General features: G+C 52.1%; 1 protein-coding gene across 2 annotated transcripts in view; it reads left to right on the forward strand.

The window, feature by feature from the left end:
• INPP5D (inositol polyphosphate-5-phosphatase D) overlaps positions 1–24,198 on the forward strand; it is a 125,581-nt gene that overhangs the window by 97,580 nt on the left and 3,803 nt on the right. For both annotated transcript variants that reach the window (XM_021075030.1, XM_021075031.1), the window contains exons 16-25: positions 23–131; positions 290–378; positions 5,236–5,317; positions 6,911–7,000; positions 9,345–9,458; positions 10,781–10,863; positions 12,594–12,681; positions 15,455–15,604; positions 17,971–18,067; positions 20,314–20,580. In XM_021075030.1, the coding sequence (XP_020930689.1) occupies positions 23–131; positions 290–378; positions 5,236–5,317; positions 6,911–7,000; positions 9,345–9,458; positions 10,781–10,863; positions 12,594–12,681; positions 15,455–15,604; positions 17,971–18,067; positions 20,314–20,580 (1,169 nt within the window). The remainder of the gene's footprint in view (positions 1–22; positions 132–289; positions 379–5,235; positions 5,318–6,910; positions 7,001–9,344; positions 9,459–10,780; positions 10,864–12,593; positions 12,682–15,454; positions 15,605–17,970; positions 18,068–20,313; positions 20,581–24,198) is intronic.

A 24,198-nucleotide genomic window follows, 5' to 3' on the forward strand; every position in this document is an offset into this window, starting at 1 on the left:
CCTGGCCATGTCCTTGCTCCAGGAGGCAGAAACCATTATCCAGAAGATCAAGCAGCAGCAGTACGCAGACCTCCTGTCCCACGACCAGCTGCTCATGGAGCGGAAGGACCAGAAGGTGTTCCTGCACTTCGGTGAGGATCGCCGACCTGCGCTCGGGGGCCATCGTTCCGCCTCCCCTTTTCCCACATGGCCTCACGGAGGGAAGGGTTACGCCTGAAAAAGCGGGAGACTGGGCCCGACGTGAAACGTGGGACATGACAGCTGAAACCACGGTTTTGTTTGGTTTCAGAGGAGGAAGAAATCACCTTTGCGCCCACCTACCGTTTTGAGAGGATGACTCGGGACAAATACGCCTACACTAAGCAGAAAGCCACAGGGGTGAGTCTTTGTCATAAACACCTTCCTCTCCCCTGCCCCCGTCTTCTCCACCCCTGGCACGTCTCACCCCTCCCGTGTCCGTGCCCAGAAAGGTGAACAGGAAGCGAAGAACACCCTCACCCTCTAGGCAACAACACAGAAAGAAAGAAAACTGGAAATCGGATATTGAGTGTGTCACAGAGCAAAACCTCCTCTAAGGAGAGGCTGGGCAGCCAGACGTGCTCACAGCAGGGAGCCGGACGCAGGGTGCTTCAGTCCACGTGGTCTAACCTTCCGGGAGGATTTAAGGCATTATTTCCTCAACTGGGTTCGGAAGCTCCCTGTCTCTTTTCAGAACAGAGATTACATCCTTTTTTTAAAGCAGTGTTTTTTAAAAAAATTGAAGTATAGTTAATTTACAATGTTGTGGTAGTTTCAAGTGCGCAGCAAAGTGATTCAGTCTGTGTGAGTGTCTGTTTCTCAGATTCTTTTCCCTTATATGTTCTGACAAGGTATTGAGTCGAGTTCCCTGTGCTGTGCAGCATGTCCTTGTTGGCCATCTATTTTATACATAATAGTTTGTATCAACTGATCCCAAACTCCGAATTTATCCTCCCATCCCCTTTTGTAACCATAAGTTTCTTCTCTATGCCTGTAAGTCTATTTCTGTTTTGTAAGTTAAGTTCATTTGCATCATTTTTTTTAGAGCCCACATATAAGTGATATCATGTGATATTTGTCCTTTAATGGTTTACTTCACCTAGTTTCATCATCTCCAGGTCCAACCCTACTACTGCAAATGGCATTATTTCATTCTTTTTATGGCTGAGTAATAGTCCATTGTGTGTGTATGTACCGCATCCTCTTTGTCTGTTCACCTGTTGATGGACATTAGGTTGGTTCCATGTCGTGGCTCTTGTAAATAGTGCTGCTGAAACATTGGGGTGCATGTATCTTTTCAAATGAGGGTTTTCTCTGGGTATATGCCCAGGGGTGGCATGGCTGGGTCATAGGGTAGTTCTATTTTTAGCTTTGTAAGGAAACTCCATACTGTTCTCCATAGTGGCTGCACCAACTTACATTCCCTCAACAATGTAGGAGGGTCCCTTTTTCTTCACACCCTCTCCAGCATTTGCTATTTGTAGACTTTTTGTTGATGGCCATACTGACAGTGTAAGGCAGTACCTCACTGTGGTTTTCATTTGCATTTCTCTAAGAATTAGCAATATCGAGCATCTTCTCATGTTGGCCATCCATATGTCTTCTTTGGAGAAATGCCTGTTTAGGTCTTCTGCCCATTTTTAGATTGGGTTGCTTGTTTTTTTTGATATTACGCTGTATAAGCTCTTTGTGTATTTTCTCTTTTTTAAGTCCTGCAATCAAATATATGTCCTAATCTTCTAAGTGAATCATCACTGTACAAGTCACTGCAGGACTTATCAGAGCCTCTACAAGTTTATGAGCATATAACTCTCTATGGGAAAATTCATATGCCAAACTCAAGTGGTCATGAAATATCGCTTCATATCTTATGAGACCACTTGTGTTCCAAGGAACTGGGTTTTGGGAAACTTCAATTAATCATTCGCTCATTCTTGTTCAACAAATATTTACTAATAACCTGGGATGGGCTGGGCACCGTCTGGAGATCAAAGATGAGTCAGGTGTCTGCCCTTAAAGAGTTTATGGTAGGAAAGACAAGATAAATACACAACAAACTAACCAGAGATAGAATATGGTGATGCCCAGTGTGATGAGAAGCAGTCCCAGAGGGAAATGATCATCACAGCAGGGAAGAATCAGAGAGGCTTCTTGAAGAAGGGCTATTTGTGGTATAGGAAGGGTGCTTGGATTTCGACCCGCAGACAGGACAAGGGCTAAGGAGGGCTGATCTATTCCGGTTTGAAAGAATTGCCAGAGCAAATGCCAAGGCAAGAAATTCTGGTGTCCCTCACCTTCTCGGGCCCAACCCAGGGGAGCCAGCCCCATGCGGGTCCCGAGGGTTAGAGGTGCTGCAGTGGTGAGCTTCCTGGGGCCACTAGAAATCTGGGCACATGGAGAGCGTTTTGGACATTACCTGTGCTCAGGGGCAGGTGGAGGATTGGGCGGAAGTGTGGGAGAGAAAGGCCAAGAGTCAGGGAGATGCCAGAACAGAGAGAAGTCAGAGGAAAAACAAACTGAGAGGAGGAGGGAAGATCCAGGATCGCTGCTGTGACGAGGCTGAGACCCAGAGCAGGACACCGCGTGAGGTGCCTGCTGGCTGCCGTGTGGCTGGGCTCATCTAGGTTAAAGGCACCATCAGGGCCGGTCCATGGATGTGCATTTGAAGGTGGTGGGGGGATGGTCTGGTTGGACTTGAGTGTGAGGAGAGAGACTCTGGGGTCTGAGTTGGCAGAGAGGGAGGTCCTAGATGCCCGGTGAAGCATTTTCACCCCTTTGATGGGTAGCTGTTTCAGGAACCCACTGAAAGTTCTTCTGAGGAGCTGGCAGCATCGCAGTAATACACGGAGATCTGCATCGGGGTAAAGGATGGGGATGACTCAGGGGACCAGTGAGGAAGCTGATCATGGAGACGCCAGCTAGAAACAAACTAAAGCCTGAAGCAGGGGCGGGAGGCGGGGGGACAGCGAAAATGACAGAAAAGGAGAAAGCAGGATATATTGATGGACAGGATTGACATTGATAGAAACTAGAAAATCAGAAGGCAGAGCTGGCTCAGAGAGGAAAAATAGAATTTATTTTTAGACTTACTGTATAATACTAGGGGAAAATCTCAGGGAAAACATCCAGAAGGCAACTGAAAATGCTAGATTGATGTTAAAGCAAGATGCCAGGGCAGGGTCAGAGATTTGGGAGTTGTCTGCACAAGAGAAGATGGTCAAACCCATGGGGGTAGGCGCGGTTGCCAAGGAAAGCGTGGAAGATGAACAGAGATGGGTTATGGACAGACTTGGGGGTCATCTTCATTCATAGAGGAGAGAATGAAGCAGAGACAACAAAGGAGATAGAGAGTATGTGTCAGTGGCGGGAAGACCAACCAGGCAGCTGGACATGGGAAAAGCCAGTGCTGAGAGTCTTTCAAGGGTCGGTGATCACCAACTTGTACAGTGAGTCAAGGAGCCCGTGTTCATTTGTGGAAACCCTCCACAAGGAGCTGGACTTGGACTTCAGAGGTTTGGGATAAACTTTAAAAGAACAGTTGGCGCCAAGTCTCGGAGGTGAAAGCCAGACTGCAAGAGGATAAGGGGGGCTCTTTACTGAGAGTGAGCTCTTTACCCCTGGTGAAGCTTTTCAGAAACACAGATGTCTTTGTCTCATCCCCAGAGATTCTGATGCAATAGATCTGGGGCAGGACCCTGCTTCCTGGGTCTTTGTAAAGCTCCACTAGTAATGCTCAGAAGCAGCCAACGCCGAGAATTTCTGAGTTAAGAAGTAAGAGCTTGGCAGCGTCTGTGAAATCTAAACATGCCCCTACCTATTCAGCAGTTCTGCTTTGGTGTATACCTGAGAGAAGGTAGTGCATTTTGTTCATCCCATGACAGATACAAGGATGCTTACGGCAGCTTTGTTTATAGTGTCCAAAAACTGGGAACAGCCCTGCTTCCATCAACGGTAGAGTCAATGAATGCGGTTTATACATACAAAGGAATACAACTGCAGCACAGGATGAAGGAACTTATACAGGCACCAGGGTGAAGAAGACTGAAAGCAGCTGACTGCAAGAGAGTACATACTAAGTCCATTGATAAGTTCCAGAGTGGGTAAAATCAAGCAATAGAGACATTAGTCACAGTAGTATTTACCTCTCAGTGGTGGCAGTATTGACAAGGAAAGGACATGAAGGAATCTTTTGGGATGATGGGCATTTTCTGTATCTTCATCTGGGCAGTGGGTCAATGGGCATATACAAATGTTAAAAATCCTCAGGCCACTTTACTGTGTGTAGGTTGTACCTCAAGTTAAAAAAGGGTAAATGGGCAGTCCGGAAGTGGTGATGGAGAAAACAGAACCCCCTTGAAAGAAAATTGGTTGAAAAGAAAAAAGTAGTTTAAGTGGACGTCAGGCGTAGGCTCTTTTAGAACGAGTAATTTTATGTTCATAGGCGGAGAAGAGCTAGAACTTCAGAGGAAGAGGATATTGATTAAGGAGGATTGTTATCATTGCCAGTTTTGCCTTGTCTGTCATGCCCAGTGGACGTCTTCCTCACAGGGTAGCCTGGAGGGGGCTTGTCATAGTACATTCTGTTTGAATGAGTAGATGGCTGGATGGCTGTGTGGATGGGTGGATGGGTGGACAGATGGATGAATGGGGATACGACTGGGTAGGTGGATGGCTGGATGATGGATGGATGGATGAATGGATGGAGATGCGAATAGATAGGTAGGTAGATGACTAGATGGAGAATGGGTGGATAGATGGATGGATGGATGGGTAGATGTATGGGCGGATGGGTGGATAGACAGATGGGTAAGAATATAGGTGGCTGGATTGTGAATGGGGTAGCTGGAGTGTGTTATTTAAGTAGCTGGAGAACATAAGCAGAGAGTAGGTTGAAGATACAGATAGAGGGGTTCATCTGAGTCAGAAGAAAAGAGAACAAAAATACAAGAGATTCTGAAACAGTGAGGAGGATAGGTAGGGGCACGCAGCCAGGTGAATAGATCTTATTCTAAAGCAGGAGTCCAGGCATCTGAAAGTGTGAATGGATCATGGCTGTAGAGACAGTGGAAAGGGTTTAGAGCTGCCTCTGGGGAAATCTTATAAAGAACCTCCTCAGACGAATGCAAGGATTACAGAGACCATGAGTTAATCTCTTCTTTTACCATGTATTTTCTTTTAAGTGGCAGGCATCTTACAGGCTTTGACTTTGACTTGCAGATGAAGTACAACTTGCCCTCCTGGTGTGACCGAGTCCTCTGGAAGTCTTACCCCCTGGTGCACGTGGTGTGTCAGTCCTATGGTGAGTGGCAAGTTGGGAGGTTTGACTGCCCCAAACTAAAAGGGCTCCAGTCTGCCCCTCTGTAACAAAGGACAACTCCCTGCAATCCCAGTCAGGTGACCTGAAAGAGACATGCCTCCTGTCCCCATCTTGGGTTGAAACATAGTCAATATCTTCTAGTCTGGGAAACATTTGAATTATGGATTCGAATAAATATCTAGATTTAGTTTTTTGAAAAGAGCCTATTAGGTTTGAACCAGATGAAAGTGGTGTTTTCATAGGTCAAAAAGAGTTAACGATTGGAAATTCATATGGTTCAGCCTAATACGTATCATAAGCCTCCATACATGTTTGGGGAAATTTAAAGATAAATTGAATTAAATTGATTTTTAAAAAGGCATCATGTACAATATTAAATAATTATGGAAAAATTATCAAAACCGATAACTGTTGACTTTACAAGTCTGAGATATGCTGAAAAAATTCATAATGGCTTGTTCTTAAAAGCTAGCTGTTCCCATTATTTAGAACTACTCTGCTCTTTGTTCTCAAAAATTCACACAATGGAATTACTTTGAACACTTTAGCAATTGAGAATTGTGGTGTTATTTTTAAAACATTGCAAATCTGCAGACAGTGATGTCCAAAGGAGGGCCGTCCTTGCCCCAGCATGTACCTCATGTGACCCACGCTGCAGGCCTATGCCACAGCTGAGGTCCCCCAGCCCTGCGCCCTGGCCCCAGAGTGGGTGTCATAGCCACCTTTATGCCCAGCGGCCACCTCTGTGGCTCCCACTCTCTCTGGGGACTGGCAATCCCACATTCAACTCAGGTCCCATGAAGTTGAACTGATTTCCCTTCCTTTCTTTTGTGCATGCCACCTGCTGCCCAGAAGGGACCAGAACAGCTCCCCTGAGGTGGTTTAAGGCCTGTACCTGGCAGTCCCCTGGCCTCTGGTCTCCGTCTCCCAGGAGGGATGTCCCTAGCTGAACTTCACTCACCTTTAGATGCACAGAAAGGCAGCCCACCCCCACCCCTACCACCATAGCCACAGAATTGTTCCACCTTCAAAACCTACGTCCACCCCCCAAACATGCTCTGCTACCCTCCTCTCTCATCCAAGCCCCAAGCTCCTTGAAAGAATTGTCTAGACTCAATGTCTATACTTCATCACTTTCAACCCTCTCCCAATCTCACAAGGCCTTGTGGGATGGGGGAAGGTGCCATCTCTCACCAGTGGGTTCAGTGACCCTAAATCCCCATCCCACTCTGGACTGTGGGCTCCTCATCAGTACAAGAAGGTACTTAGACCAGAAGAACCTCCCCAGTTCACACACACAACAATTTATGTATGTAAAAACTCACAAGTCTTTAGGAAAAACTATCAAGGCACATGGAGGAGACAGTGTTACCTGCTTTCACTGAGACTTTCGAGTGTGATGGTGGAAGCTCAGTGGAACAAAGATATACCACCACGAAAGGTGTTGGAGGCTTCCATACTGTAGGTCTGGAGGCTTCCATACGTGTAAGTCCATTTCTGCTGTGCGTTTGCCATCCTTGGCTTCCCCAGAGGGTTTCTCCTTCCCTGCTCAGAAAGTCCTTCCCTCCCCTGCAGGCAGCACCAGCGATATTATGACAAGTGACCACAGCCCTGTGTTTGCCACCTTTGAGGCAGGAGTCACCTCCCAGTTTGTCTCCAAGAACGGTAAGTGCTGGGTGGTGGGTGGCGTCTGTCGCTCTGTTCTCCGTGCAGACGGGAGGCCTGGGCACTCGTCTTCTGGTTGCAGCAGTCAGTTGTCGGCGTTAGATGACTCCTCCTCCTTCCAGGCGAGTCCGTAGTCTGTCCATCGGGTGCCTTCACGTCCAAGCCTCCTCGTGATTTCAGGTCCTTCTCTTTGGCAAATACGTCCACTTTTTAAGCTTCCGCTTTAACACCGTCCTTACAACTGGGGACATGCGTGTTTTCCAAGGTGCGGCACGTGTGCCGCCAAAGATGACCCTGGGTGGGACGTGGCGGAATATTAGCAATGCGCTTATTTTCATATGTTTTAAATGTGGCTCTTCCGTATGAAGCAAGCCACGCTGGATTTCCATTTAGTCCTGTGACATACTTTCTTCTTTAAATACCTTTATTTAAGTTTAAAAAGCGAGTCTATTTAAAGAAAATGTTAAGTCAGTATTAGTGCGAGTGTGTGGTAGGCGGTAAACATGTGGCTAGGATATGGATGACTGAGTTTGGGGAAATGCTGGAGTAAATAGTACTCTGTAGATGCGTAGGTAATTTTTCAAATAATCCGGCTCAGCCCTGGTCACCAGTTTCATCCCAGCAGGGGCCTGGTGTTGTCTGTGGCGTGTCCAGCCCTGGGCCTGGGTGACCAGAGAGCCACGTCGTCACCTCCTCTGCCCATCCCCGACTCCCATGGTCAGCAGACACTTCCTTGGTCAGCTGATTTGGGTGGGTTGGGTGGAAGGCCCAGTTCAGGCTGGAGAAGCCTGCATTGCTCTGCGTCCTTGGCACCATGTGGGATGTGGGTGAGGCTGGAACCCTGAACTCCCTGGGACACTCTTGCCCAACATCCATGGCTCCGACAATGTGACTTCCACTCTCACACAAGCCTTGCCCCACCATCCTGTCTCCTCCTGGCTCTGGCCACTGTGCCTTTCCAGAACCTTCCACCTCTTCCCTGGCCCTCACCCATCTATCCTCTCTCTGAGTTCCTGCAGCGTTGATAGGGTGGCCCATGCCATCATCACACCCTGGAGAGGACCCTTCTCACGCCCTCAGCATCAGCCTTGCCCTCCCTCCACTGGGACTCAGCTGACAGCAGGTGCCCACAAACACTGACCAACAGGATTAAGCCCTGGTTGAGCGTCTACCTAAGAAGAGCCTGGCCTTGGTGCTGGGTGGGTTCAAACAGGATAGGAAAGCTAAGGAAATAAGCCAGTCAGAGAAACAGGACTATATGGTTTCACTTATAGGTAGAATCTTTTTTTTTTTTTTTTTTTTTTTTAAAAAAAAGCCTGTTTATACAAACAGAGAGTAGAATGGTGGTTGCCAAGCACTGGGAGCCCCAGAGTGGGGGGTGGGGTGGGCAGGGAGGGGCGGGGAGATGATGTTAAGTCAAAGGTACAAGTTTCCAGTTATAAGAGGAATACGTTCCGGAGACCTGATATTCACCACGGTGACTGCAGGCAATAATACAATGCTGTCTACTTCAAATCCATCGTGGGTAAATCCTAAGCATTCTCCTCACACCAAAAAAAACAAACCAGAAAACCCCAGTTAATTACGTGAGGTGATGGTGGGCAAGTTACCTTGATCTTGGTAATCATTTCACAACGTGTGTGTATATCAAGTCATCACATTGTACACTCTACAAATACACAATTCGAGGTGTCAGCCTTTCTTCGATAAAGGAAAAAAGAAAGGAAAGAAGGAAGAATGGGGGGCTAGAGGAAGGGAAGGTGTGTCCTTGCTCTCGGGTGGCTCAGAATTTATATGGAAGGACAGGCCACGGCTCAAAGGCAGCCTAAGGACACTTGAAAAGCATCATCTAAATGAACCCATGAACTGTAAGTTAACCGGCTGCAATTGAACGGAAGGAGCAGAAGTCACTGTGCCTGAGGAAGGAGAGCAGGCATCCCTCACTCCCTGAACTCCTGGGTACCAAGCACCTGAGCCGTTAGACCTGCTCGCCTTGCTGGAACCTGCAGGGAGGCCGAGGCACTGAGGTTAAGGGCGCTGCCCGAGGCCACGCAATTTGGGGGCAAAGCTGAGCAAAGAGCTCTTCCTGCTCTGCTCTGCACCAGCTCTCATTCATCACAGAGGCCATTCCCGTCGTCAGGGGTGCTCGGTGGGGTGGGGGGATTTCAGGGGAGACCTCTCCTCCACTTGGGCTCTCAGCCTCCCTGCACGCTAGGCAGGAGCTCCGGGTGTGTGTGTGTGTGTGTGTGTGTGTGTGTGTGTGTGTACGTGCGCGCGCACTGGTTTGAAATGCTCCATCTCCAGACACACTGTGGAACCGAATCTCTGTTCTCACCTGCTCCAGGCCCTGGGACAGTCGACAGCCAGGGACAGATCGAATTTCTCAGGTGCTACGCCACCCTGAAGACCAAGTCCCAGACCAAATTCTACCTGGAGTTCCACTCAAGCTGCTTGGAGAGTACGTGCTGGCTAAACTGCCTTTGTGTGTGTGTGGGGGGGGGGTGGTCAGGCACAACTCTTTCCTAAAAGCCTTGTCATTGATGGTGTCTTTCTCCCCTCTCTGGGAAGGACTTAGCGATGGGCTGCAAGGGAGGGGGGGTCAGAGTAGGACTGCAGGTGGATGGTACCAAGGGACATCCAGTTACTGCGGGGAGCCCCAGGAACCTGCGATGCTGTCTTCCCAGCCCCAGGGACGAGGTAGTCACGGATGCACAGACCCCTCAGCCCCCTGTAGGCGACTAGGCAGCTGGACCCTCTTTTTTCCCCTCAGGGAAGAGTTTAGCCTACTCAAGGGACCCCCACGTCGGGGCTCTGGCTCAACCCGAGTCCTGGGTGAATATCCAGAGCTTGTGAAACCAGTGCTGGGGCCGGAGCAGCTGCTGGCAACCACCTGGTCCCCCCCAGGGTCCTCTGCTCTTCCCTGCATCATGGGCATCCTTCTCAGGTGGCCCGAGCATCCAGAAGCAAGCTAGAGATGCACGGCCCCTGTTAGCCAGCAGCACTTAGCACAAGCAGCAGTTAGGAAACACCCTTTCTAGGTGACATTTCTAGGCGTATTGTCTAAAGCTGTTCCACGGCACAAAGCTCTGTGTGGTTTCTAGCCCTCCTCCCTGAGATGGTCGGGACCGGGGGGCAGGGTAGCGGGGGGTGACGAATCAACCCCGCAAAAGGAGGCTTTTTGTGACGGGATGACACATGCTTCAGAAACTGGGACCAGGACGTGCGCCCCCAGCTTTCGTGCTGCTGCAGCCCCCTTCCTCCCGGATTTGCCTGGGCCCCGTCCTGGCGACTGACCTGCCTTCTTCGTGAAGTCTCGGGTTCGGGTCACTGAGCAGGGGCCAGAACACTTCCCAACCTGCTGAGGACCTTTTGTGCGGGTGTTTTTAATCAACTATCAAGACATTTGCATCCATTTCTATGGAAACGGCATATTAGGAAGCTGAAATTAGCATTTCAAAAGGCTGCTGTCTTGAGTGGCGTGGGCTGAGCTGTCCTGTTTCCTAATCTCCCTGCCTCTGATGTGACGATGTCTTTGTTGCCTGGTTTGTTGCAAAGAGGAACCAAAAAGGAGGGGAATCTCTTCGATTTTCCTAAAAATAATTAGACCGTGTTGGCAAAGGACCATCCAGCCTCCCCAGCAAGCCTGACTCCTAAGGATGCTGTGGCCCCTACGGATATGGGGGAGGGTATCGCCATTGGTCCTGGCGGGTCCACCCTCGGGGTCTTCCCTGTGTGGCTCTTGTTCCTTTTCTGAAAACCAGCCTTGGTGTCCTCTGACAGGTTTCGTCAAGAGTCAGGAAGGAGAAAACGAAGAAGGAAGCGAAGGGGAGTTGGTGGTGAAGTTTGGCGAGACCCTTCCCAAGGTAGTTCAAGCACAGGGAGAATGGCCGAGCCTGGCCAGGCCTGGCCAGGGAGCGTGGGCATCCCACGGGGCCAAACGCACCGGAGCCCACCCCTCTTTCAAGGTGTTTTTTGTTTTTTCCTTTTTTTGTTCTTTTAAGGGCCGCACCTGGGGCACATGGAGGTTCCCAGGCTGGGGGTCCAATCAGAGCTGCAGCTGCCAGCCTGCATCACAGCCACAGCCACACTAGATATAAGCCACAATCACGACCTACACCACAGCTCACGGCAATACCGGATCCTTAACCCACTGAGTGAGGCCGTGGATCCAACCCGCATCCTCATGGATGCTAGTCGGGTTTGTTACTGCTGAGCTACAACGGGAACTCTTTCAAGGCGGTTTATGACACCCTTCCCAGCAGCAGCTATATGTGGGCCTGGGCCTGGTGCCCCAATATTCCTAAATGGATTTTAATTCCCCTAATGGATTAAGGAAGGGATTTCAGGGGCACCTCCCCTGAGGACATGACTTTACAGAGAAGGAACAGAGGCAGATCCCAGAGAGCTGGTCCCTGGTCACACGGCTGCAGGGACAGACCCAGGACCCACTCCTCGAGGTCCCAGTTCCCCGGCAGCGTTCCTTCTGCTCAGCCCTGCTCGGAAGCTCCAGTGAAGAAATAGACAGGAGTCTGTTGACCCTGGATGGACAAAGACCTTGACGAGTCTGTGGCCCCAGGCGGGCAAAAGGCAGAGTCGCACACACCAAGGCACACCTTAGTGGGAACACAACTGTCATTGTTGCAGAAAAACTGGTTTCCTGCCTGGGCCCCAGCACTGCTGTCTTGATGTTACCCTGACAGTGGACGTGTCTGATGTGCACATGGGGACACGTGGAGTAGGCCCCTGCTTCTTTGTCATTTAACAAAAGAGGGGGACACAGAGGGGGTGTCCCAGGCTGGGCAGATCTATATATTACACAGGGTGGGGGGTCTCAGGCTCTCCTGGAAGGTTCCCTCAGAGGGGGTGCCCCAGGTGAGTCTGAAAGGCCGACCTCAGGCTGGTGTGGGGTGCAGGCGGGTTTCAGAGGCCTGGGGGGAACTGGCATTAACTCTCGATGGCATTTCCTCCCGAAGCCCCTCCCTGTGCTTGCTGACGCGCCCCACCTTGGGGACAGCCTAATGTGCACGTGCTCCGAGCCACACGAGAGCAGAGTTGGGGAGCGGCTGGAATTCAGGCTCTGTGTCTGTCCCTCCCTGCCCCACCCTCCCACAATCCACAGGATGCCCCGGGCCCAGCTGGGGGCTTGGCTGCAGGTGGACACAGGATGGGGGGCAGGCCCTGTGGTGCTACCTTCAATGCAGCCTCTGTCCCAGGAGGGGGCTGAGGAGAGGGCTGCCCGCTGCTGGGGGAGCTGGGGTGAGGAGTGGGTGCATTCAGACCTGGCTCCTGGCCCCACCCGCCTTGATCCTGGGGCGAGCAGAGGAGGGAGGGAAGGGGGGCATTTGGGGGTCAGGCCCTCTCCCCGGGGCCTGGGGGGCGGGAAAGGAAGTTAACCCTGCCTTGCTGGGTAGCATGGACGTGTGTTCCTTCCTGCTCTCTTAGGCAAGGAAAGCAGAGATCCGGATTGAGATTCGGATTGTGTAAACCAATATCTACCCTCCTTTGTCCCCCCACATTCCCCTCCTCTGGGCTGTCCCCTCACCCGCCTGTCCCGCCTCCTGCTGACTCTGATCCTGTGCCCTTCTCTCTGCAGCTGAAGCCCATCATCTCGGACCCCGAGTACCTGCTGGACCAGCACATCCTGATCAGCATTAAGTCCTCTGACAGTGACGAATCCTACGGTAAGTGTCCCCGGACAGGTGCTACGATGCCCCGCCTGCGGATGGAGGCCTCTCACGTGAGGGAGGCGGTGGTATTTCCTTCACAAAATGCCCCCCTGCTGTTCCATTCCCCCATCCCAGTGCTGCCAGAGGGACAGTTACTGGAAAGGCCTCCTTCCCACCCCATCAGGCTCCTGGGAGTGATGGCCAGCCACCACACCACCTCCCATTTGCCGAGCGTTTCCGGTGTCAGATTCCATGCCAAGTGCTGGCAAGCATTACTTGGTTTATCCCAACGCGAACTTGAGAAGCAGATAACTATTCTGGGCAGTTGGTAGATAAGTGAATTGAGGCTCAGAAAGGGGAGGTGACTTGCCCGAGTCACACAGGGAGAAACTGGCTGAGCACTGATTGGTGCCCAGGTCTGCCCAGCATTACGCAGTGCCCAGGCCAGGCAGGCTGTGGCCCCACCCAAGGTCCCTCTAGAGAGACACCATCTTCTGTCTCATCTTTAGCCCGTTGTGGCTTCAGCCCCAGTGTCAGGGGTGCTCTTGCACTTGGTACAGTCAGCACGGCTAGTACTTGAACTGAGAGGGGCAGGAAGCCAGAAAGAGGCTGGAGGCAGAAGCCAGGACAGCAGCTCCGTACAAGCCAGACCTGAGGTCATGGCCCATCCTGGAGGCAGTAGGGAGCCACTGAAGAGTCAGGCAAGACAGTGACAAGATCAGCTTTGCATTTTTTTTTTTTTGCCACACCCATAGCATGTGGAAGTTCCCAGGCCAGGGATTGAACCCGCACCACAGCAGTGACCTGAGCCAGCAGGAACAATGCCAGATCTTGAACCCCTAGGTCACCAGGGAACTAGCTTTGCTTCTTAGAAATATGAGTTTGCAGCGATCAAGATGAGAGGTGACGGGGCTAGAATGAAAGTAACGGCAGTAAAAAAAGAGAGACAGGTGCAAGTCGAGAGGTACCATGAAGGAAATTGTTCAGCCCTGGGAACTGGGGGATGAGGCCCATCGAGGATGGCCCGGCGCTTGTGGTTTGAGTAGCTGGGCTGAACTGGGTCAGCTGTGCTGAGGAGCAGGCAGAGGAGACACAAAAGGCTCGGCCAGAGAAGTGGCAGGAAGCAAAAGCCTGGGGTTGCGACACCCTCCGAGCTGGGCCGAGAATGGGCACGGTTCTGATAGCAAATGTGACTGAGATCCAACCAAAGACAGTGTCCTGTGAGCGGAGGGACCTGCGGACCATCTGTGGATGTGGGGGGGGGGGGTGTGCAGGGAGGGGGCGGGGGTGAGAAGGCCAAGGGCAGGGACGGACAGGATGTGTACCTGGGTCCAGGGAGCATGTTTGTTTTCAGTGGAAGAGACTGAAGGTGCTTAAGGCCAGGAAGCAGAAAGAGGCCACAGACAGGAACGGTGCCCGTGTGTGTCTGTCACCCACCACGCAGGCGCTGCCCAGAGCCCTGGGGCTTGGGTTCCATCACCACCCTCACTGCAGAGGTGAAGAAATGAAGTGGCTTGTCCAAGGTCACGCAGCCCCTGAGTGACTTTGACAAGGTGCAGTGTGACCTTGGACTTGAACCCAGGCAGCCCAGCTCCAGAACCATGCCCTCCACCCCCTCCCAAGGCAGCCCTGGAAAGAGGCCCCCGACCCAGGGCTGGGAGAGCCTGAAAAGCGTGACCGGGTGAAGAGAAAGGATCCCTGTGGGTGCCCGAGTGTCGGCAGGTTTGGTGGCAGGAGATGGGGCCACAGATCTGATGGTTCCACTTTCTTTTCAAACACTGTCATCCTCCCCCGTCTCCTCCTCTTGGTCTCCATACTGACCAAGAGGGGGTCACACCAATACCCACGGAAAAAATCGCCCAGCGGGCTCCTTCCCCGTCACAGCCCGTGGCCTCCTCACCCCCATGGGCTTTAACTTGAACTGTTTTCTTTTTACGGCTGCACCTGGGGCACAAGGAGGTTCCCCAGCGAGGGGTCGAATCCGAGCTGCTGCAAAGGCCTATGCCACAGCCCAGCTCCAGATCCGAGCCACATCTGTGACCTACGCCGCAGCTCATGGCAACTCCAGATCCTCAGCCCACTGAGTGAGGCCAGGGATTGAACCTGCGTCCTCACAGAGAAGTCGGGTCCTGAACCCACTGAGCCACAACGGGAAATCCCTGATGGGCACGTTTGATGGCTCCACAGACTGAGCTGGTCTCCACGTACTGAAATTAACGAGCTACACATCTTTTTGTGGAAAATGTCTGCTGGGTTATCTGCCCATTTATCTGCTGGAGATTTGCCTCCGAAGAGTTCCTCGTGGAGTTGAGATAAAACGCCCTGTGTCGGGCTGGCTGCCGCTCGTGCTCCCAATCAGTCTTCATTCCCTTTTCATGTTTGCTTTTGTGCAGAAGTTTCCAACGTTTATGTCCTCTTATCTGTCAGTCTTGTTTTGTCATTTCTCAACTGCTTCAAACCTTGGAAAGTTATCATTCTCTCCAGCAAGCAGGTTAGTATTTAATTCTGGTTTTCTGCTGGATTTTCTATGATTTGATTTTTTTTTTCTTTTTTTCCACATCCACTAATCCGCATGGAGTTCCTTTGGCTGTAAGGTTGGAGCTATTTCCCCCAGATTGCGGAGGAGCTGTTCTGCAAGGTCTATGCCATGATCCCTGCCTTGGCTGTTGCTGGGCAGGATCATCTTTGGGCAGGGGAGCTAAGTCTCCAGGCCTGGAAATGCGTGGTGCTTCTCCCTTGAAATGGGGGTGTCCTGACATGACTGCTGTCCCCTGTCCCCCATCCTCAGGCGAGGGCTGCATCGCTCTACGGTTGGAGGCCACAGAAACTCAGCTCCCCATCTACACACCTCTCACCCACCACGGAGAGATGATGGGCCACTTCCGGGGGGAGATCAAGCTGCAGACCTCGCAGGGCAAGACGAGGGAGAAGCTCTACGGTAAGTGGGCAGCTCCCCCTTCAGCACCACAGGGCTGGGGGCAAGAATGGAATGTTCTCTCTGCCATGGCCTCAGACCAAAACCCAGCATCGGAGGGGATCTCAGAGACAGCCTGGCCCAACCCTTAGCAGATTCGAGAATTTCCTACAGAACCGCAACACCCCACAGCCACAAGGCACCCTTCCCCAGCCCCAGCCAACTTGCATCTTTAAGGCTGTGAAGCTTGCACATGTGCCAGGTCCTCTGCTCTCGCTTTAGTCTTTGAGGCCTTAGCTCGTCCTGTCAGCCCCTGCACCAAGAGTCCACAGGAGACCTACCTACTTACTGACCAGCTCTTTCCCGCCGGAGGGGAGAGAGAGGCCAAAGCTGTGACTGCAGTTGAGGGTAGAATCCCCACATGGCCCCAGTTCTTCCTCGGGGCTGCACACTTATACGCACACAGGCCCTTGTATGTACCTGCATCGCGCCCTCATGGTACCCACGCAGGGCTTCTATACCTTCTATGTGGCTCTCACGCACCATACATACCCAGGAGGCTCGTCCTCATCCTTAGCACATTTCTTTGGCCTATCCCTATCCTCGGACCAGCCACCCTCCAAAAGAGCAGCATCCCATGGCCAGGCAGAGTCCCCAGCACCCCTTTGAACTTGAACTCAGTCTTTCTATCCTGCTGGCTGGCCATCAGGAGGATGCATTTATCGTGGCTCTCAGAAGTGACACTGGTGCCACCAAACCACGCTTGGGAACAAATACTCGTCACAGGCACTTCCTTGCCGCCTATGAAAGGCCAGCCTCCAGGAGTCATCCCTTCTCTGTCCCCAGAGGAGACCCTGCTGACTCCCCTTAGGCAATTTCAGAGGCCACATCTCTTGGATAACAATTGTCACTACTAAAAAAAAAAAAAAAAAAAAAAAAAAAAATTGTCACTACTGCATTATGAGAATATTGAAACACGGCCGTGAGACCCTAATAACTCAGGGAGAATGCAAGGAAGAGTCTAGATGCACATTTGTAATTTTCTCTGAGTCCTCCCTAAAACTTTTGTTTTGTTTTGTTTTTGTTTTTGGCCACCCTGCGGCATATGGAGTTCCCGTCCCAGGCCAGGGATCAGATCCAAGCCACAGCTGCAGCAACACCAGATCCTTTAGCCCACTGTGCCAGACTGGAGATCAAACCTGAGTCCTGGCGCTGCGGAGACCCAGCCAATCCCACTGCCACAGCAGGAACGCCATCCTCCATAAATTTTCAAAGCCTGGAAATTAAGACATGTCCTTCTCAAGAGTATCCATTATGTTCAAACTTCTCCGCTTGAAATAAGAAAAGATTTGAGAGGCCCAGAGCGGCTCAAAATGTGTGAATCAGGCCTCTCTTCCTTTTCACATAGGCGATAGGTCGTTTTTTTCCTTTTCCTCTTGGATTTAATTCGTGCATGAAAGCACAGTGCCTAAAATGAGGTGGGCTTTAATTTTATACTCGATGTATGAAATGATCATCTTATAAATGTCGTCTCATTTATCTCTCACAATAGCACTCAGATCCTGGTATGATCCTTGTTGGGTAGATGGGGAAACTGAGGCACAATGAGGTTAAGCAATTGGCTGAAGGTCGCACACCAAGTAGGCAGCTAGGCCAGGGCAAAAGTGCAGGTTCACACGCTGCTAAGCTTTGCAAACTTGTGACCATGAAGGGGTCCTGCCTCTCACATGAACGGTGAGACAAAGACTCCCTGCTCCTGGGAAGGCTCTGGGCCATCAAGGGTGCTCCCTCCTGTGGATGTGGCTCCTCGTTCTGCCCTCTGGGAGCTCTTTCAGGATCTAGGCCTAAGGGGGACTTGGCACCCTGCAACCAGAGTCAGTTATGAAGATGAGGTCCCAGTTCTCCATTAGGCCCGTGAATAGCTAGGCTTTGGGCATCAAATGCTCTTGTAGAAATCTTTAAGGGGCAGAGATAAATATGCTTAAGTTAGAGGGGAAATTTAGAATTTATTTTCTCAAATTCAAAAATAAAATAATTTTTTAAAAATTAAAAAAAAAAATGCTCTTCTAGAGCCACCTTGTTCATTGATTTTGTTCAGACCTGCCAAGAAATATGTGCTTATTTTATCCCTTGCTGACACCAACTAGTAGGAAGTGTTGCAAAATAGGACAGCTCTGGATCAGACATGCCACTGCTCCTCATTCTAGAACTGTGCAGGCATGACTAATCGATCACTGAACTCATGAGGCCCCAAATCTTTCTCCGCCCCTCCCCCTGGCCACCGTCATTCACTGCCCAGCTTCAGCACGCCATGGAAAGCTCTGGGCTGTGCTGGCCCAAACTCTGGGAGCTGGGCCCTCACGTGCTCTTTCCTGGCCCTTTTCTTGCAGACTTTGTGAAGACGGAGCGGGATGAATCCACTGGGCCCAAGTCCCTGAAGAGCTTCACCAGCCACGACCCCATGAAGCAGTGGGAACCTACCAACAGGTAGAGTTGGGGGAGGGGTGCCAGGGCTTTACTGCCAACTAGCGTGGCTTTGGAGACCCAGGACCCAGGACTGGGAAAGCGAAGCAGAGAGAAGGCTAGGACCGAGAGGGAAAGAGAGCGCCGGCTGGGAGAGGGCTGTCCTGCTTCAGCATCGAGGCTTCTGACCACAAGCCCCAGGCTCTGGGGAGGTTGGTGTTTCTGTGATCAGGGCCAGGGAGACTCTTCTGTGTTGCAAAATTTAGTTCAATTCAACAAACATTGGCTGAGCACCTGTCAGGCTCTAGAGATACCAAGGCAAATCAGGAGCAGTCCCTACCCTGGAAATGCACCGCCTCCTAGAAAGATGCTGAGTCCAGGAGGAAGCAGCTGTCATATTTCCCATGGCCCGGGGACATCAGCAGTCATGGCTCCAGGGCTCGAAGCCCCATCCTTTCCTAAGGGGGAAATTCACGGGGAGAAATGCACACAGGCTGCTCCTGGCAGAGACCAGGCTGGGAAGAATCTGGACACCAAAGTCTGTGTCACTAGGGGGACAGCAAGCCCCAAATGGCAGGGTCACCTCAGCTCACTCATGTGGCCTTGGGTTCTCGAAGCAAGCCAGCAAGGCTCGTCATGGTCTCCAGGCCAGCTGTCCTGCTAAGGAGGCAAAACTGTGCCAGGTAGCGGAGCAAAATCCCAAAGCTGCTGCAAAAATTATTTCTTGATTGATTTATAAAATAAATAATCGAAAGTGGCAGGGAGTTCCCGTTGTGGCTCAGTCATTAACATATCCGACTAGGAACCATGAGGTTGCGGGTTCAATCCCTGGCCTTGCTCAGTGGGTTATGGATCCACCGTTGCCGTGAGCTGTGGGTAGGTCACAGACTTGGCTCGGATCTGGTGTTGCTGTGGCTCTGGTATAGGCCGACGGCTACAGCTCCGATTGGACCCCTAGCCTGGGAACCTCCATATACCTCAAGTGTGGCCCTAAAAATCCAAAAAGCAAAAAAAAAAAAACAAAAAACAAAAAAGTGGCAACAGCACCTAGCGTACCGGTCCCCTCCTTTCAGCCCCCACTGCCCATCCCTCTCCCCCTTCCCCTCCCCCCTCCTTCCCCTCCCCCACATGCACATCCACTCCCACCTCCAGCCCCTCCTGAGTCCATATCCAACTTCTGAGGCTGGTAGCCTTGGGCATTAAACCATCCCTGTCCATCTTTTTCTCCACTCCTATCCCACTAAGGAAAGTTCTGCAGCTCTCAAATGTCTGCTTCACTCCAGAATCAGGATGAGCATAGGTCAAAAAATTACTTGCCATGTGACAGTATTAGAATCGACACTTATTTCCAAAGCAGCTCCATGGATGGGAGTAGGACATGCTCAGAACCAGGCTAGTTGAGCAGATGGGAGCTGGGGAGCATTAGTTATAACCTGTATACTCAGAACCCTACCTGCTAGTTAGTTCTCCCGAGACCGCCATCCTACAAAGAAGGATGACATGTCTGTCACCAAGAGGCAGCATGGGGTGTGTCTCAGAGTCACCTCACCAAGGCTGGCCATCCCTTCGTCAGCGCTAGACTGACTCCCCGACAGCTAAGGCACCAGCCTTGACCTCTGTGCCCTCCACACTCACCTCCCCAGTGCCCGCGTGGCTGTCTCCATCCTGATGCCTCGCAGACACACAAGCTGGCTGACCCAGATGGACCTCTCCATTTGCCACCTCCCTGCCCTCCCCCATGGTCACTCGGCCCCACCAGCCTCTCATTCCATTCTCCCCGCTTGCTCACTGGCCTTCAGACTGTTACACCACAGGGCCTTTGCACTTACTCTTACTTACCGCTGTCTCCCTTCCCTTCCTTATCAGAGATGCCTTCCCTGGCCATGCTATGCCCAAGTGGTCCCAAGCTAGTCTATCTCTGCCTCTTCTGTCACTCAGTCAGACCTCAGCAGTGTACAAATACCTGGTCTCTCCGCCACTGAGCTGGTTTGTTCGTCTCCCATCGTATGTTGGTTCCATGAGCACAGAGACTGTGTCTCGGTTACAACCGTAATTTCGCCTCTTAGCCCCGGTGTCACCAGGCGGCACTCAGTAACTGTTCTGTCCAATGAATGAATGAACGGATGAACAAGTGAATGAATCCCCTGCCCCAGAAGTGAAGGGGTTGAGGAGAGCCTGAGGAGCTGCAGGGGACGTCAGAGGACACTGTCCTCAGACTGGTACTGAATCGGAGGAGCCCGGGGGTGTGACTTTGTGTGCCTCGCCCACAGGGTCCCTCCGTGCGGCGGCTCTAGCATCACTGAGATCATCAACCCCAACTACATGGGGGTGGGGCCCTTCGGGCACATGAAGCAGACTCTGTCCCCCGACCAGCAGCCCACGGCCTGGAGCTATGACCAGCCCCTCAAGGACGCCTCCCTGGGGGCGGGAAGGGGAGACAGCCCTCCAACCCCACCCTCCCAGCCACCTGTATCACCCAAGAAGTTTTCAGCATCCACAGCAAGCCGAGGCCCCGGGCCCAGGACACAGGAGTCAAGGTGAGCGTCCTTGCACCAAGCCCTCTCCCTTCCCTGGGGTTTCACTGCCGGGCACCTGGCTCTAGAACAGAAGCCACGCGGGGGCAAGGATGTGTGTCCACTTTGGTCACTGACTCTTCCCTGGGGCCTGGAATAAGGTAGGCTCTCGGGAAATGCTTGTGGCATCTCCAGTTCCCTACTTTATTGGTGAAAACGTGAAAGCTTTTTTAAAAACAGGATAACAAATTTTAAACATGCTCCCAGAGAAAGACATTGCCCCTGTAAAACCGACCTGCACTGAGAAATTCGTTTCTATAAGCAGTGAACCCTCGTCCCCCTCCGACTCCCTGGAGGGCCCTGCGGAACAGAGGTGGGAATTTCCACCTAGGAGTCCCTCTCCAGCTCCGAGTTCCCCTCTCTCACCTCAACCACAAGGGTTTCTGTTCCCATGCGCAATTTCCCTCTCTCCCCTGCTGAGGCCAATTTTAAAAAGCAGCAGCTGGGATTGGAAATTCCAAAGGGGAGAAGAGCAGCCAGCCTGCAGTGGGGCCTCCCTCTGAAACTTCGGGAAAACCCCAGCAGTTAGAGAAATTGGACCTGCATCTAGAATTGGTCCAGGCAGCATGTGCCATGTGCCCCGTGGACAGGAGCCAGGAAGGAGCCCCCACTGCTGCAGCTATTTGTCACAAGTACTGCCTTAACCAAGCAAACCCGTGCATGAGTGCCTCGTGCAGACGCAGGATCAGGGAGCCCTGTGAGTTTCTAGTACCCACAGGGTGACAATGGAAATTAAAAGTGCAGATCTTAATTAACAATGATTGGAGATGCACAAAATGTCATTGGCATCGGCTTCCTTTGGGGGCTGCCAGTTCTGTTTATGATGACTTCAAGGTGCCATGCTAGGCCTGTCTTTCCTCTCTGAGGTCCTACGTTCCTCAAGGCGTTCTCTGTCATATATCAAGAGCCAGGGAAGGCGTTCCCATCATGGCTCAGTGGTAACGAATCCAACTGGTATCCAGGAGGACACAGGTTCGATCCCTGGCCTCAGTCAGTGGGTTAGGATCTGGCATGGCCATGAGCTGCAATGTAGGTCACAGACACGGCTTGAATCCTGCCGTGGCTGTGGTGCAGGCCGGTGGTTGCAGCCCCAATTTGACCCACAGCCTGGGAACTTATTTATGCCGTGGGCGCAGCCCTAAAAAGACAAAAAAGAAAGAAAGAACGAAGCAGGGAAAGGCAAGTTGTCAAACATTGTGCTGTCATCTCCTGCCACTTCCAGCCCTCCGACACCTGGCCTGGCTGGGGATTCCTCTGGCTTGAAGGGCAGTTCAGTTTTCTTTCTTAAGCTTCTCAAAAGAAACTGGTTAGGGGATTGGAGATGCGCAACATATCATTAGCATCATCTTCCTTTGGGGCTGCCAGTTCTGTTTATGATGACTTCGGGGTGCCAGAAGGAAGGGAGGAAGGGATGGAGGGAGGCAGGAGGATGGGACAGGACCTGCCCCCGAGCTTAGCCCTACCCCTAGTTTTCAGAATTTGTCGGTAAGTTTGTGGACTCTGGCTTTTCCATAAGAAACCTGGGGAAAGGAGAAGCAGCCTGGGAAAAATGAGGACAAAAGCCACCATAGGGTGGGTGCTGAGGCGCCTTTTTGGCAAATGTCATCTCCTGGTGACCCCAGGAAGTGGAACTACAACCACAGAGAACAAGGGGATTGTGCAAGGGGAATATTTTAAGTTCCCAAAGTCAGTGTGTCTTTGTGCCTAATAACTTGAACATAGCACCTAGCTTAGAACTGGGTGGGGACCTGTCCCCTAGGGTTTCATGGGTCGTAGCTTCAGAACGAGGTCATTTGTAGGCAAGGGGCCCAGGGGGGGTTCTAAGCTCACTTCTCAGCAAGGAGGTGACTGGAGGCAAGAAGCCTGCAGCTCCCCGCCTGCCCGCAGCCTCTTGGCTGCTCCTGACCCCCACTCGGCCTGCAGGAAGACTGTGGAAAAGGAGGTGTCACCAGCCGTTCCGACACTGCCCCACCACCACGTAAAGTGACCAGCTGTCCCGTCTGCCCATGACTGTCCTTTTTTGGCATAAGAATCCCATGTCCCAGGAAACCCTTGAAGCCTGGTCAACCTGGGACAACTGGTCACCCTGGACCAATGTCATGTGGTTAGAAAGAGGGCTCCTCTTAGGGGAGTTCCTGTCATGGCGCAGTGGTTTATGAATCTGACTAGGAACCATAAGGTTGCGAGTTCGATCCCTGGCCTTGCTCAGTGGGTGAAGGACCTGGCGTTGCTGTGAGCTGTGGTGTAGGTCACAGACATGGATTGGATCTGGCATTGCTGTGGCTGTGGTGTAGGCCGGCAGCTACAGCTCCGATTAGACCTCTAGTCTGGGAACCTCCATATGCCGTAGGAGCGGCCCAAGAAATGGCAAAAAGACACAAAAAAAAAACAAAAGAGGGCTCCTCTTAGACCCTGCTGGGTGCTTCACTCCTTTAGAAAAGAACAGCCTCCAGAGTCAGGAGTGAGGGTGTTTTGCCACAGGCATCAACTCTGCCCTGGGCCCGGGCTCGCCTCCTCCACAGCCGTGGTTTCTTGTCACCTTTGGTCAGGGATAAGACTTTTAAAAAGCTCCGTCGTCTTCCCCAGTGTCCCTGCCCCCACCAGGCCCTGCCCCCGCTGAGAGTGACAGAAGCCCCTCCTCAAAGAGAAGATGTGGCTCGCCCCATCTTCTGCTCTCCTCCCAGGGGAGTGAGCTTTGTGGTCACCGAATTGCTTGCATCCAGGGTCCGCTTCCTGGCCCTGCCCCTCCTTCTCTGAGGCAGGCCCCTCTCTCTCATCATTGAGAGTGGGCTTCCGGTGGCAGGCCAGGCAGTTTTCTTTTCTTCTTGCTTCTTCATCAGAAATGTCTGGCCACTGCCACTTTCACCCTCCTGCCCCCTCCTCTCTGGGCTAACTCATAGCAAAGGTCTCTGGGGATCCAGGGAGGATGCAGAGGATGGCCTGAGCGGGGAGGGGCAGCCTTCCAAGGTCTTGGTACAAGGCCCCAACACTTCTGGTTATGCACCTGCTTCCAGGTCTTTCCAAAGAGTCATGAGCAAAAACCCACGTCCACAGTCAAGCCCCTTGGGCATGTCCCTGAGGCTGGCCTCCCCGACCTCCCATGTCATCTTGTCTCCCTGGCACCTGCGCAAGGATGACATCTCGCCTCTGCCCCCTGCCCACACCTTCTCCCACAAAAGTCCATCAGCCAAGGCTGCTCAGCAACTTCTGAGCCGCGTTTCAGCAGCACACGCTCCCTCAGTAAGAGGCAGCACAGCCTGAACAGTTCAGTGCAGTTTCCAAGGGACCCACATTTTCTGCCCAACAGCTTCCTTATTTTGCAGAAAGCAGAACCCAGAACCCGCCCCAGGGCCCCAGGGAGACTATGCCGTTGGCCACAGAGTAAAATGTGTTCCCATTGCTGGTTCTCATCATCTGCTCAGCAGGAAGTCACCTCCAGAAAGAGCAGTAATAACTCAGGAAACAGACAAACGAAGGGAGCTCTCACCTACTCTGGGTGCAGCACGGAGCGCCCTCTCTGTCCGCCAGTCAGACAGGCCCGTTTCCCTGCTACCGGCTGGTGTCCTGATGCATCTGTCCAGG

The sequence above is a fragment of the Sus scrofa genome, chromosome 15 (assembly GCF_000003025.6).
Source record: "Sus scrofa isolate TJ Tabasco breed Duroc chromosome 15, Sscrofa11.1, whole genome shotgun sequence".
Taxonomy (NCBI): Eukaryota; Metazoa; Chordata; class Mammalia; order Artiodactyla; family Suidae; genus Sus; species Sus scrofa.